The 15,304-nt window shown below is 43.6% G+C and overlaps 1 protein-coding gene across 1 annotated transcript in view; it reads right to left on the bottom strand.

Annotated features, from left to right (window-relative positions):
- Nucleotides 1-12,874: 12,874 nt before the first annotated feature.
- The window catches only part of LOC118473452 (uncharacterized), a 53,724-nt gene continuing 51,294 nt past the window's right edge, over nucleotides 12,875-15,304 (bottom strand). The window contains exons 2-3 of the mRNA XM_035962830.1: nucleotides 13,266-14,006; nucleotides 12,875-13,171 (exon numbers count right to left, since the gene is read on the bottom strand). Of these exons, the coding sequence (XP_035818723.1) occupies nucleotides 12,992-13,171; nucleotides 13,266-14,006 (921 nt within the window). The 3' untranslated portion in view covers nucleotides 12,875-12,991. The remainder of the gene's footprint in view (nucleotides 13,172-13,265; nucleotides 14,007-15,304) is intronic.

A 15,304-nucleotide genomic window follows, 5' to 3' on the forward strand; every position in this document is an offset into this window, starting at 1 on the left:
TTCAAGTAGTCATTACAAAAACAAGAATGACATAATAAAAACCCCATAAAGAAAAGTTCCTGTGAAGCAACTTACCTCTAAATGCTACCCACAGAGCACCCATTAGGCCTGCAATCATCTGAGTTCCATTACATGTGTAAGTCGGTTGCATGAAAACCTCAACCTATTTAGTCAAAGAAATCTGTACTCATAACCCACAAACGTAATTGCATCGGTGCATGTGCAACTGTAACCTAAAGTTGTTCTGAGAGAATTAAACTACAACAGTATGCGGAAAAGGCAGGGGTTATTCTTGGGGTAATCTTTGATCCATGCTACGTCACCGTCTTATTGTCACAGCTAAGCATGGAGTGAACCACATAGTCTTCCATGCTTTGACTTTAGATTGTTGTTCCAATGTATAATATCATCTCATCTCATCTGTATCTATCTATTCTTCGAATTTGCAATGTCAATTGGCAACTCATTGAACCAAATGGTTTAAAGTTGCATATCATAAAAAGGCCATCTGAGCATGTTAAACACTCTCCATTTGGGACAAGTATGATCACACACTAACCCATAGTAACGCCTGGTTAAAAACCTTGAGGCCGAGCTCTAGTCAAGCTATAAATCACAACTCAGTTTTTGATAAAGGACTTTGTCCACCCAAACAGCATGACAGTCGTCTTCCCCATTCGTATCCCCCTCCCCCCACCAACAAAAAGGTCCTGTTAGGCCTCAGCTGAGACTACCTTATTTGCTAGACTCCATGATGCACAGAGCAACCATGCTCAAATATTGGGTAGTTTTTTTTTGACTGATGAGCACTCTCGGACACGAATTCTTCACACGCCTTAGAAAAATTGAAGAGGAGGAAGGAGGGGAAACGGAGTTACGCCGAGGTAGAACGGAGAGTACGAGTAGTTACAGAAGCCGAAGCGCGGTAGGCATGTGCGGTCGGGGCAACCGCCATCGGGCGGCGACGGTCTTCTCCGGCGCGCGGTGGCGCACGTGACGTGGAAGCGCGGTCCCCGCGTGCGCGTGGTCCGGACTCCGGAGGCCGCGGCACCGCGAGGCAGGCAGGGGAAGGAGCGCGACGAGAAGAGAGCGGGGAAGGAGCGCGCATATTGTGTGCGGTGGAGGCAAAGTTGTGTGCGGCGGGGTTTGCGGCGTGGTTTGAGGAGGCGGTTGGAAGCGCGGCGGGGTTTCCGGAGGTCGGACGGGCGGGCGGGCGGAGGTGGGGAGCGGCTCCGCGGGTGGAGGCGGGTTCCGCGGCGGGGAAGACGCGGGATTCGTGGTGCTTGAGGTGCGGGCGGCGTGCGGGTGGGATTGGTCGCGGCGGGGTTGGCGGCGTGCGGGGTTGCGGGCGGCCGCAGCGGGATTGCGGGCGGGAGGGCGGTTCGCGGGATTGTGGGCGACCGTGGCGGGATTGCGGGCGGGCAGGCGTAGAGGCGGGGGCAGTCTACATTTGGTTCTTAATAGTTGTAGAGATTTTTCATTGTTCATTGTTTTACAAGTCTGATCACGAAGGAGAAATCTTCGTGATATTTTACTCATGACCTTCGTCCGAAGCTCATTAAATCCTTGGGGAGATAATGCTTCAGTGGACGAAGGTCATTAATACTTAACATTTTTGTGTTGCCTTGTTCTTAATTCATAGCTGTTGAGAACAAGTCCCCAACATTGGCGCCCACCTCCGGTGAACTCACTTCCACTTTTTTGAGCTAATGGCTTCGTTCAACAACCAAGCCGGAGCTGCTTCAGCTCTGAAGCTAGTACTCCCGATAACAGGCGGTTCATGCTCAGAGCCAGCCAACAAGAAGCAGAAGAAGGAGGCACAGAGAAGGGTACATCATGTCGGGGTGCAAGGACCCTTCATCAAGTCAAGATGGTCCCACATCCCGATTACCTTCTCCCAAGAGGACCTTCAGCTCAAGGATTACCCTCACAACGATGCTATGGTCATTTCTTGTGTTATCAAAGGATTTCTGGTCCACAATATTTTGGTTGACACAGGTAGTGCAGCGGATATTATATTTGCTAAGGCCTTCAGACAGATGCAAGAACCCGAAGATAAGATCAATGATGCTACACATCCCCTTTGTGGCTTTGGAGGAAGGCAGATTGTAGCACTCAGTAAGATCACGATGCCAGTAACTTTCAAATTTATCAACAATAAAAGGACTGAACAAGTTGTGTTTGATATTGTTGACATGGAATACCCTTACAACGCAATCATTGGTCGTGGAACACTCAATGCGTTCGAAGCAATTCTTCACCCAGCATATCTTTGCATGAAGATACCTTCGGATCAAGGGCCTATTGCTATTCATGGAAGTCAGGAAGCTGCCAGAAAGGCCGAAGGAAATTGGACAGATTCAAAAGCAATCCATAACATAGATGGAGCCGAAGCTTGTGAGCAATACAAGTACAGAAGGGAGAAGGCTTCTTCGGCTGATCAGTCGAAGCCCATGCCCTTATGTGACGATATAGCAGAGCAGAAGGTGCTATTGGGATCTCAATTGTCTGAAGAGCAGGAGAAAACCCTAATAAGGTTCTTGTTCAACAACAAATATGTCTTTGCATGGTCAGCTAATGATCTCTGCGGTGTCAACAGTGATGTTATTGAACACTCGCTCAATGTTGATCCATCCTTCAGACCTAGAAAGCAGAGGTTTCGGAAGATGTCTTATGACGAAGCCGAAGGTGCTCGGAATGAAGTGAAAAGACTCCTCAGCGCTGGAGTCATCAGAGAAGTAAAATACCTAGAATGACTAGCTAACATTGTTATGGTGAAGAAAGCCAATGGTAAATGGAGAATGTGCATTGATTTTACTGATCTCAACAAGGCTTGTCCGAAGGATGAATTTCCATTACCAAGGATAGATTCTCTGGTAGACACAGCAGCTTCGTCAGAGCTCATGAGTTTACTAGATTGTTATTCAGGTTACCATCAAATCTGGATGAAGAAGGAAGATGAGCCAAAAACCAGCTTCATCACCCCTAGTGGTACATATTGTTACCTTCGGATGCCTGAGGGGCTCAAGAATGCTGGAGGAAGCTTCAGCAGAATGACAACAAAAGTCCTTCATTCTTAGATAGGCAGAAATGTGCTAACATATGTTGATGATATCATAGTAAAAAGCACGAAGCAAGAAAATCACATTGCTGATCTGCAGGAGACATTCGCTAATTTTAGGCAAGCTGGTCTGAAGCTGAATCCGGAAAAATGTGTCTTCGGGGTAAAGAAGGGGAAATTCCTTGGTTGTTTGGTTTCAACAAAAGGGATCGAAGCTAATCCAAACAAAATCGAAGCTATCCTTCGGATGGAGCCGCCAAGCACAAAGAAAGGGGCTCAACCGCTAACAGGAAGACTGGCATCCTTGAATCGATTTATATCCAGATCAGCAGAGAGAAATTTACCATTCTTTGAAGTGCTGAAGTCAGCCAAAGTTTTTCAATGGGGATCAGCTCAGCAAAAAGCCTTCGAAGAACTGAAACAATATTTGATAGATTTAGCAACTCTAACTCCACCAGCGCCAGGGGCTCCTCTACTGCTGTATGTGGCAGCTTCGCACTCTGCAGTAAGTGCGGCGCTTGTTCAGGAGAAGCTTGAAGGGCAATTGAAAAAGCAGGCTCTAGTATACTTTGTTTCCGAAGTTCTCAGTTTATCAAAGAAAAACTATACATAATTGGAGAAGGTGTTGTATGCTGTTTTAATGGCTTCCAGGAAGCTTCGACATTATTTTCAAGCATACCATATAATTGTTCCTTCATCACAGCCTTTGAAGGATATTATGAGAAACAGAGAAGCTACTGGAAGGATTGGAAAGTGGGCTGCGGAACTCAATGAGTTCAGCATTGATTATGTGCATAGATCTTCGATTCAGTCCCAGGCGCTAGCAGATTTCATCGCCGACTGGACGCCAGGGGCTCAGGAGGAAGAAGCAAGTAAAGATGCCGAAGCTTGGACAGTATTCTGCTATGGTTCCTGGGGAACCTTCGGGGCAGGTGCAGCTGCCGTTTTAATTGCACCTTCCAAAGTTAGAACATGCTACGCAGTGAAACTTGATTTCAGTTGTACAAATAATATTGTTGAATACGAAGCTTTGCTTTTGGGTCTTCGGAAGTTGAAGGCAATGGGGATAAGAAGGGCGGTTCTCAAAACTGATTCCCAAGTTATTTCTGGCCATGTTGACAAAAGTTGCAAAGCAAGAGATCCGAAGCTTGAGAAATATTTGGATACAGTTCGAAGACTTGAAGCTTCCTTCGAAGGGTTTTCTGTCAAGAACATTCCACGAGGAGAAAATGAGCACGCTGATCTACTAGCCAAGTCAGCGGCACAGGGGCTGCCCTTACCTTCAGAAGTATTCTTTGAAACAATAAAAGCACCTTCGGTTGACCTTCTTGAAAGAGCAGTGCTCAATATATCTCCTGTCTATAGCGAAGATTGGAGAACTGAGATCATGTCTTTTCTTCAGGGCAATTTCCTTTCAGATGACGAAGCTTATCATAAGAGAATAGCGGCAAGAGCCCGTCCATATGTAATAATAGAAGGGGAGTTATATAAGCATGGAGTCTGTTCTCCATTGCTCAAATGTTTATCCAGAGCTGAAGGTATAGAGCTAATGAAAGAAATACATGCAGGCCTGTGTGGATCTCACATTGGATCTAGGCCTTTGTTGGGTAAAGTTTTTTGTCAAGGATTTTATTGGCCGAAGGCAGCTTCGGATGCAGCAGAATTAGTCCAAAAATGCAAAGGTTGTCAAAAATGTGCAAGAGATAAAAAACAACCTTCGTCTCTAACTCAATTAATACAGCCCACTTGGCCATTGCAAAGGTGGGGCCTTGATTTGCTAGGCTCACTTCCACCAGCACAAGGGAATTTAAGATATGTTGTAGTGGCAGTAGAATATTTTTCTAAGTGGATTGAGGCAAAGCCTTTGGCCACAATAACTTCGGTAATTGTTCAAAAGTTTTTCTGGCAAAATATTGTGTGTCGCTTCGGAGTGCCGAAGGCCATCACCATGGACAATGGAACACAGTTTGATGCCAAAGCTTTCAGAGAGTTTTGTGAACAAATTGGCACGAAGATCCATTTTGCATCGGTTCGGCATCTGGAGTCAAATGGACTTGTCGAAAGAGCTAATGGCATTATAATGACAGGAATAATGAAGTTAATCTTCAACCAGCCCAGGGGGAAGTGGCCAGACGAATTAATCAAAGTGGTGTGGAGCCACAACACAACAATGTCAAGGTCAACAGGTTTTACACCATTCAAATTGTTGTTTGGTGACGAAGAAATAACCCCAGAAGAAGCTAAAGTGGGATCAATAAGAACAGTGGCTTCGGCAGAGGACGAAGCTGATTATTCTGTGGAATATCAATAAATATCAAGCCGAAACAATAAAATGGCGTGACAGAAAGGTTCGGTTAAAAAATATTAAGCCAGGACACTTGGTACTTTGGAGAGTTGCCAACCCAGATATAGTAGGCAAGCTACAGTTGAAGTGGGAAGGACCTTTCCTGGTAGTATCTTCGTCAAGACCCGGTTCCTACAGGTTGAAGGATATGGACGGCAATGACATTCCTAGATCTTGGAATGCGGATGAGCTTCGGCGGTATTATGTGTAACCTGATGTAATCTTTTTTATTCTTTCCTATGGCACCATTTTCCTTTCCAAAGGGGGAGAAAGGTTTTCAATGGGGCCATAGCATGTAATTTCTCTTTTTCTTATATCAGCTCTACAAGAGCAATATCCCCCGAAGATGTAAATGTAAAAACTGGGCATGCACCATCGAGTGCAAAGAGAAAAAGGAAAAACAGGGAGAAGCTCGAAAGACGTCCCTAAGGGGATGCAGAGCACGACGAAGCTACAAAAAGTCGTTCCTAAGGGAGCGCAGCGTAAGTTTTCTGCTCAAAAGTCGTTCCTAAGGGAATGCAGAGCTTACAGCGAAAAGTCAACACTGATTTCGCCGAAATATAAGGCGAAGCGCGAAAAGTCAACGCGAATACCGCCGAAATAAAAGGCGAAGAAGCTCCTAAGGGAGGCTTACAGTGAAAAGTCAGCGCTGATAAACCGAAAAATAAGCGGTTAAGCCGAAAAATAAACGGCAAAAATTTGTTATTCCTAAGGGAATAAGAGTTGTGATTATGGTTTCGTATGTCTCTTTGAACATTCATTTGCACGATACATTACATCATACATTTGCATTCATAAACATTCACTTAGACATACATAGGATCATCATCATCATAACATACACACTTGCTTCGGCTTTGAAACATAAGGCTTCGAAAAAAGGGAAAAGATGCAATTTTATGCTTCGCTGTGTACTCAAAGAAGGGAAGGTGTTTTTCGCCTTCGGCTCAAAAATATTAATTTCGTCCACACCAAAGCACTTTATACATTGACGGAAAGGTAATATTATATTACAAGGTATGAATAAAGTTCACAAAGTGAAATTTAATTACATCATACTTTATACAAGTTATCACAGGAGTTTTTTGAGCTATTTCTATAGACTACTAGAGCTTCGTCAGCATTTATGGAGCTTCGTCTTTCTACTCCGTAGCTTCAGCTTTGGCTTGGTCATCCTGTATGTAAGTATTATAAGCTAAATTCAAAACTCAAAAGAAAAGGTAAGCATAAGGTATGATTTTGTTACCGGCTTAAGGTGGCTTCGAGCTTCGTCACCAGCTTTGCTCCGTCCACTCTTTGACCATACTAATTTTATAAATCTATTCGCAATACTTCGGGCCAGGTTGGGAATGTTATCTAAGTCTGCTGGTGACAAGCTGAAGTTGGGTCTATTGACAACTTTTCCGTGTTCACAGCCAGACTTCAAAAAGGCAACAGTTGTGCCCCGAGAAGCAACCAGGGCACAGAAGTCACCGTGCCCAGCTATGACTTCGTCAAGATCATTAATTTCACCTTCAATATGCTCGAAGGCACCAGGCAGGTCTTCAGCCGAAGAAGTGAACTTCTCGCTGCTGACTCCAACAAAATAGAACACCTGCTTCAGCTGTTGAACGCATCAATTGCTGAACTCCAGGCATTTATTCTGAAGGCGTGTCAAAGATTCTTTTAGCTCCTAACTTTTTTGGACTTCGGCCTCAAGTTTTGCATCAAGCTTCAGCTTTTCTTGTTCGAAATTTTCTGATTGAGAAAGAAGCTTCGAATTTAATTCTGTTATTTTGGCTTCAGCATCCGCTAATAAGCCTTCGGCTGTTTGAAGCTCGAAGTTTTTCTTTTCGATGGTAACTGATTGCTCTTTTATCTTGTTCTCCAAGTTCTCAATTATAACTTCGTGCTTTTTATCCTCTAAGTCCTGTTGCATTTTTAAAGCCTTGCTCAAAAGCATACTCTGTGGACAGATAACCTTCGTTAGAAAACATTTTTGATATTACAAATAATAAAGGTTAGACAAAAGTTGTTTACCTTAAAATTGGAATAAAACAAACTACCGACAATGTGTTGTCGTCGGTAGCGGCTGATATCTGCTTCGAGCTTTGGGAAACCGATACTCTTTTGATAGAGTACCGATAACCTTCGCGCCAGTCTGATCTCGTATGCAGCCTAACCTTTCGTCATCAATGCCACCGAAGAGAAGCGCTCTCGGCCGATACCCGCAAGATATAGCATATTCTTTTAGTTCCTCTTTTTCAGCATTTGTCAGCTCTTGGCCAACTAAGTTTTGAAAGTCAAAAGTTTCATCTTCTGAAGTTTCTTCGGTCATCTCTTCCTTCTCGGGTTTTGCGGCCGTAGTCTCTTCGGTGGCTGCGGAAGCTTCTTCCGCGGCCATGTTTAGTAGCATTTTGTCTATATCAGCAGCTATGCTCTCTAAATTAATATCTTTGGATTTGGCATCTTCGGCTCTGGCCTCTTCTGCGGCAGCCTCCGAAGGTACAGCTTCAGTAGCTGTCATGCTTTCAATAGCTGGCACCTTCAGAGCTGAAGCTCCTGGTGGTGTTGCTTCAATAACTTCTATCACAGTAACGATTCTTTGTCTCTTTGGCCTAGGTGCCTTCGTTTTTGTGGGCTCCTTTTCCTTTTGAAAAAGCTTCGTCAGATGTAGCCCCAGTGGACTTAGTTTGACAGGCAAAGTTTCAGTCATTACCTTTAAGATTTCCTTTATTTCAGTAGCAGAGGATGTCGCAGAAGTCCTTTCTTTTTCATCAATTGATTTTTGCTTCGGAGTCGAAGCCTTTCTTTTCTTCGAAGCAACTGTTTTCGCCTCAGACTCTTGTTTTTTCTTCTTTGACTGATCTTCATCGTCCTTATTCAGAGCACTAGCTACTCTTTTCCTTTTTTGGCCTTCAGCACCCTTGTCCAACCGCTCCTAGTCAGGATATTCAAAACCTATAGCATCCATCACTCGGTTTAGCCTTCGTTTCGGACGGGTGTCGAAGGCTACAGTCATCAATTGATCTTCTTTTTTAGAATAATTTCCAAGAATTTCGTTGCACATTACTTCGATTGTATCCAACCATTCTTGGCAGGGTACTTTGAAATGTCTCTTGAATTTGTAGTGGTAGGGTAGCCGGACAAGTTCTCTCTCCTTCTTTTTTCCTTCAAGCTTCGGCATGGCCCACTCTTTCATAGTTGGAAACACTTTGAAAGACAAAAATTCCTGCACTAAGTCCCTAGTGCCGATGTGCTCTACGATAATCCTGAATTCAACCAGTGCAATTTGGGTTGGACCCTCTGGTGTCATATTACACGGGGGGTCTGGTCTCTCCGAAGATCAGCTCTAACGGACTCTGGACCAGCTTCTCCTTATCATCGTCAACTTTGACATAGAACCATTCCAATTTCCAGCCAGCCGACCACTTGCTTCGGTAACTGATCACAGGAAATTTTGTAGTCTTCCGGTAGGCAAAATTGTAGCAGCAGAAGTTTTCATGCAACCCATCTCTGCTGGCCTTGGTTTGGTAATGCAGCTCATGCACTCGGCAGAAACCTTCAGCAAACGGTTCCACCCCTTGGCTTCGGAGAGCCCAAATGTAAACGCTAAGCCTAACGATAGCGTTAGGAGTTAGCTGATGAAAGTAGATTCCAAACTTCTGCAGCACATCAGCAATCATCTTATTCAAAGGGAATCTCAAACTAGCTTTGAAGAAACTCTTAAAAACTACTATTTCATCTTTTCCTGGCTTCGGAGTAGTTTCCTCTCCTCCAAAGCGAAACAACTCTTTCTTTTCTTCGTTAAAATAGCCCAATTTCAACATCTTAGGTAGGTCACCTTCAGAGACTGTGGATTTTCCAAAATCCAGATGGCTGGGTTTGCTCGGCACCGCTCTGCTATAATCATCTTCAGAATCGGTCTCCTCAACATCAGCTTGCTCTGCTTCAGCGGCAGGGACGTCCTCCGATGTTACCAGCCCAGACCGCTTCATTGCTTCGGAAATCGGAACAGCCTCAGTAGCTTCGGTCTCATCTCCCTCACGATCAACCCTAGCTGTGGAGCGAACTCTGGCCATTTGATTATGACTTTCTTGAAATTTTTGTTGTTGACTTTTCTGATTTTACCGAAGCTCTTCCTCTTGTGACGAAGCAGAATTAAAAGCGAAGTTTCGTCTGAGCACGATGATTAAGCTTCGGCTATGAATAAAATTTTGGCAGCAAAAAGTGCAATAGCAATGAATGCTGTGGTAACTTCACACCTACCCGTCTGTTTATATAGTGCCGCAAGTGGGAAGGTGAATCGTCAAGGTCTCACGCACCGAACAAACAGTCACCCGCACTCGTTGAACGGTGGGCCACAGGGTCCGAGAAGGTGAATTGCTGGGGCACGCGTAATTGCTGCAAGATGGGGCCACCGCGCGCGCGACGATTATTTTAATCGTTTCTCGCCAACGAGCTCAGGGAAGGTGTTTTTTGGATCTTCGGCGTCCCGAAGCCTAGAAGACTTTTTCACGGATCAAGCTCGTTACAAAAAACGATCTAGCACCGCGAAGGGGCTACTGTTGGGGGTATGCTTCGAAGCCGATGATACTAAAGAAAGCGAACACCTTCGGAAGATCTTCTTAGGAGCAAGCGCCGAAACTATTACCTATTGAGCTTCGGCACAATGACAGATCTCAAGATGAAGGGCCGAACCGAGTTAAAGATGGATTGACTTAAAGACCCATGATGTTTTGTGTCATTATTGTAGTCGATTGTAAAGGACATAAATGTAATTTTACGCAGGTTGCACCTTGTGTCTATAAATAGGTGAACAGTACCCCGACACTGTTCACGAAACCCTGTAATCGCTGGCACATTACGCTTGAATTATTGCTTTCCGCCAAGGCGAAGGTATAAGTGTGCCCAAATACTATGTTTTAATATTTATATTCATATAATAAAATATGTGAATAATATTATTTGTTTTTAGTACATTTTCCCCCTAAATGTTTTATACTTTATATTCCATTTTTCATTGTTCATTGTTTTACAAGTCTGATCACGAAGGAGAAATCTTCGTGATATTTTACTCATGACCTTCGTCTGAAGCTCATTAAATCCTTGGGGAGATAATGCTTCAGCGGACGAAGGGCATTAATACTTAACATTTTTGTGTTGCCTTGTTCTTAATTCATAACTGTTGAGAACAAGTCACCAACACAATCAACTACAGCAAGCAAGCACATTAATCATGGAACACATGATAACCTATGTTTAGCCATTACAAGTCTATGTCCGCTAAGTGCTAACTAAGCATTTTTAGCCAACAGGTGAACTAAACAATCAAATGCGCACTTGCAGGATTTTTGGACAGCAATACAGCAGTTACTTGTTTTAATCATAACTTTTCAAATATTAATCCAAAAATAGCAAACTAGGACTTTCTGGAAAGCTTAAAAAGTGCTCTACAACTTTGGTATTGTCATCACAACATTATTCAACAATTAGCAAAGTCTAAACGTGATAATACAACAGGTCTGTCCAGATTTGGACAGAGTCAGACTTGCAACTTTAAAAATTCACAACTGAAGATTCAGACATCCAAATAAATTTATCCTAGACTTTCTGGAAAGATAATGAAATTGTCCACATATCATTTATAAACATCTCAAGGTGATTCAGTATTTAACTAAGGATAAAAGACACTAGAAGGCTTAGCTGTCCAGATTTGGACAGATTCAGTCTTCCTACTTTAAACATTCATAACTAAATCTTCAGACCACCAAAAAGAGTGATCCAAGACTTTTTGGAAAGTTTGGCAAAAGCTCTACATAACTTCTATAATCACTAAGAATTGATTCAATGTTTAACTAAATCAAACAACACAGTTTTCAAAATCTGTTCTGACGGTGGACAGAACACAGCAAGCAGTTTGTAAAATTCATAACTCCTAAACTGTCAGGCCTATGGTCATGAAATTTTAACACAAGAAAGATAACAAAAACATCTACAACTTTATTATAACGACCATGAACTGATTGCAAAATTAAATTGAGCAAAAAATGCAGTTTCTAAAATCTGTATAGAATTTGGACAGATTCAGTTACTGAATTTGTAAAAAGCATAACTCCTAAACTGTCAGACCTATGGCTGTCAAATTTTAACACCAGCAAGATAATAAAGTTATCTACCACTTTTCTATAGCACATATCTACAGAAAACACAATTTAGTTCATCAAACATACAGTATGAAGAAATCACTGCGTGCAGTCCAAAACAGCAATTAATAAATTTCAGTTCCTATACAATTCAAGAATTGTCATGTTTTAGAGACTTGAATTATTGTAACACTTTACCATTTGTTAGAGTTAAATTAATCAAATAAGGACTAACAAGTAGACTTACAATTTTTTTAGTCAAGTCATTTAGTGCACTAAAATTACCACATACATTTAACAAATGCATTCACCATAATCATGCGCATTTAAACCATAACAAGCAATTCACCATGATTACGAGCTTAACCAAGCCATCTAACAAGTTGGCTAACCAGAGCAACAGTCTAGGCCGCTATACAACATATTCGTCGGCCAGCCTTTTATTATCGAAATCCGAGACACAACATATACATAACAATCACTTAATGCAATTGACTCCTACTTAACATTAGTTGGCTAATCACAGCATAAGACTTAGCAACCCATTTAGACATTGCAACTCAAAACATGGGTGGGAGCAGGTTAATTAATGTTTCTTAACCTTTTCTCAACTTAAACTGGACAACACACAAGTCACTTAAAACACCATATTTTAGGAGGTCTACCATAGAGGCATTAACATCTGGCATAAAACTCCATAAGACTTACTTGCTACTGAATGACCTAAAGCACTTAGGTGCATATGTTATCAGATTGTTCTTCAATTTTAACCAGGACCGACTTATGAATGCTACTTGTTTCCAATAATTCTTGGGCTGCGATAACGCTCATATAAGACCTCTAATCAACCAACAAGATATTTATTTTACCCAATGGGAATGGAATGCAATATTTGACAAGGCAAGGCATCGACCCGCCATACAACAGAAAGCATGACGACACCGACAGATGCTATCAACTAATCGTTTTAAAAATATTAAACTTACTTCTCGCTTTACCACTACATCACCCTTTAGTCACATGACCATCGGGAGCATCCTTCACACGATTATACAATAGCAACCTAAACGTCGGGTCACACAATACATACATCTTTCCTCGTCGCGAGTATAACCATATTACGACATATAACCGCACATCTCAAATAAACATCTTACGCCACCATTACCATAATACACCACGGCACCACACACATACGTGCACTAATTCAATCCTCACATCCCTTGTATTTGCAGACTTACTCATCACATAAAACAAGCATGACACATTTGTTTACCAAAACATGAATGCGACCTTGCCACCGCATATAACCAAAACATTTTATACCCACATATATTCAAACACCAATGTACACCACATCGACCAAAACATAATTATACAAACTACAAATCGCACACATCAAACAACCTCTTGTTCTCCAATCACAAATGTGATCCTACCAATGCGTAATACCGAAACATTTTACACACATCTATATAATTTATTAATCGAGTCAATCGAGAGCGACATGCACCGGCTCACCAAAAACAAACCCAATCGGTGTTTGTAAGAACGATGGCGATTCCGATTTGTGCATAGCCCCGCACGTCCGACGAGCGTTGAGCGGCTTGCCTTCTCCTCGCAAAACACGGGGTTCCACTCCTCCACAAAACAAAAACACAACAGCACACATACACAATTAATCATAGGGAAACAACGCCGATGCGGAATCGAACAAGGATCGTCGTGGTCTCACTGGTGGTGATCGACGATGATGTTGGGGCTGCGCAAAAACAGCAACCAACCGGTGAGCGCCGACAGTGCTGCAACAACACGTCTCCCTCGACATTTTGTCGAACACTTGGCACGTGCGCAGCGGTGGCAGCGAGACGAAGCAAAGGAAGGTGCCGGGGCTATTGGGTGCCATCTCCAACGGGCGTCGGGGAGGAGATAGCAGGGGAAGGCGCTGCTCCACCCAAACCAGAGAGAGGGCACGAGTTCCGGCGTTTCCTCGCCGCGGCAGGGAAGAGGAGGGAGGGGGCGCCATGGCCATGGAGGAATGGAGCTGCTGCGTCGCCATGGACATGGACCTCGCCGAGGTCGGCCCAAGGAGCTCCAGCGCGTAGGGGAGAAAGGCTCCCTGCTGCAGCCGCTCGCTAGGAGGAGGAGCAAGGAGGACGCTCGACCTGCAACAGAGGGGCGCCGCGTCGGGTCCCGGCAGCTTGAGCTCGGCCATGGGAAAGGGGCGTCCGCGCCTGGACAGCAGAGGGAAAGGAGGGCGCTGTCCCTGCAGCCAAGCCTGAAGGGGGCGCGCCCATGGGGAAGGAGAGGGCCTGCTCACCATGGGAGAGAGAAGCCAAGCCCCATGCCTGCTGCCGTGGAGCAGGGAGGAAGAAAGGGTGCCATGCTGCTGCGCGTGGGAGGAGGAAGAGAGTGGCGGCTGAAAATTTTTGAGGGGTGGGAGTGCAAAATAGCCAAGTGCAAGGAGAGAGGGCTCCTATTTATAGGCATGAGGTAGGGTTAGGGTTTCTTAGTGGGCCTATTGGGCTGGGTTGGGCTGACCCAAACACTAAACCGGGCCGCGCTAATTTATTTCCATTTTATTTTATGGTGTTTTGATTAAACACAGATTATCGGATCGCTAATCATTTCCTAGAATACAAACGCTCCTGCGGAATTTGTCTCAACAGAGAACATTCCGAAATACAGTTCAGATGAATGGACGATTGAGCGATTAACTCGGTCGAGAGTCTGATTTGAATTCGCTCGGAAATAATTCCCTACGCATGATTCGAAAATAAATCGTCCTGAGATTTGATCGGCTTTGGATTTTAGTCGGAGAAGGTGAATCGTGATATTTTAAAATTGTTGTCGATACGGGGTTTTGAGTTTGGTTCGGACACGAGATATTTGGCCGAGTCGGATAAAAAATAATTAGATACCGACACAACAGAGCATTTCGTTTGAGAGTACGGACTCGGATTAAAATAGTCGGACATCGATTGAAGTTCGATGATTTGGATTCGGGCATAGATCCACTAACAATGGTCGAGAGTTTTGATTAAATGAGCTTTAGACGAGATTTTATAATTAGAGAATGAATAACAAGTTGGCATTCGTCCCGAGAAATAAAAGTTTTAATAGGCTCCAAAATTGGTTGTTTCTTGCGATCGAATAACTCCGACTTCGGTGAGCTTCCATGAATAATCCTGATAATCAGAGATAGACACGATCGAGAAAATAGAAATTTTTACTGAGCATCCGAGATTGGGATGAATCTCCCGACGTAACACGAAACTGACACCTGGGGTGTCACATGGAGCCCCTGGCAAAGGTGGAGCTAGTGTCGTTAGATCGATCAAGTATTGCTTCAATTCTTCGAAAGCTTTTTGCTAGCCGGTCCCCATTGAAAAACTTTGGCTAACTTCAATATTTCAAAGAATGGCAGATTTCTTTCTGCTGATCTGGATATGAATCTATTCAGTGATGCTAGTCTTCCTGCCAGCCGTTGGGCCCCCTTCTTTGTGCTTGGCGGCTCCATCCGAAGGATAGCTTCGATCTTGCTCGGGTTGGCTTCAATTCCCCTCGTTGATACCAAACAGCCAAGGAATTTGCCCTTCTTCACCCCAAAAACACACTTTTCTGGATTTAACTTCAGGCCAGCTTGCCTGAAATTGGCAAATGTCTCTTGCAAATCAGCAATGTGATTTTCTTGCTTCGTGCCTGTTGGGGGCCTTCGGCTTCCGAAGGTCCTCAAAAACATAATTTGACAATGTTTTCCAAGTATGCGAGCAG

The sequence above is a fragment of the Zea mays genome, chromosome 9, assembly GCF_902167145.1.
Source record: "Zea mays cultivar B73 chromosome 9, Zm-B73-REFERENCE-NAM-5.0, whole genome shotgun sequence".
Lineage (NCBI taxonomy): Eukaryota > Viridiplantae > Streptophyta > Magnoliopsida > Poales > Poaceae > Zea > Zea mays.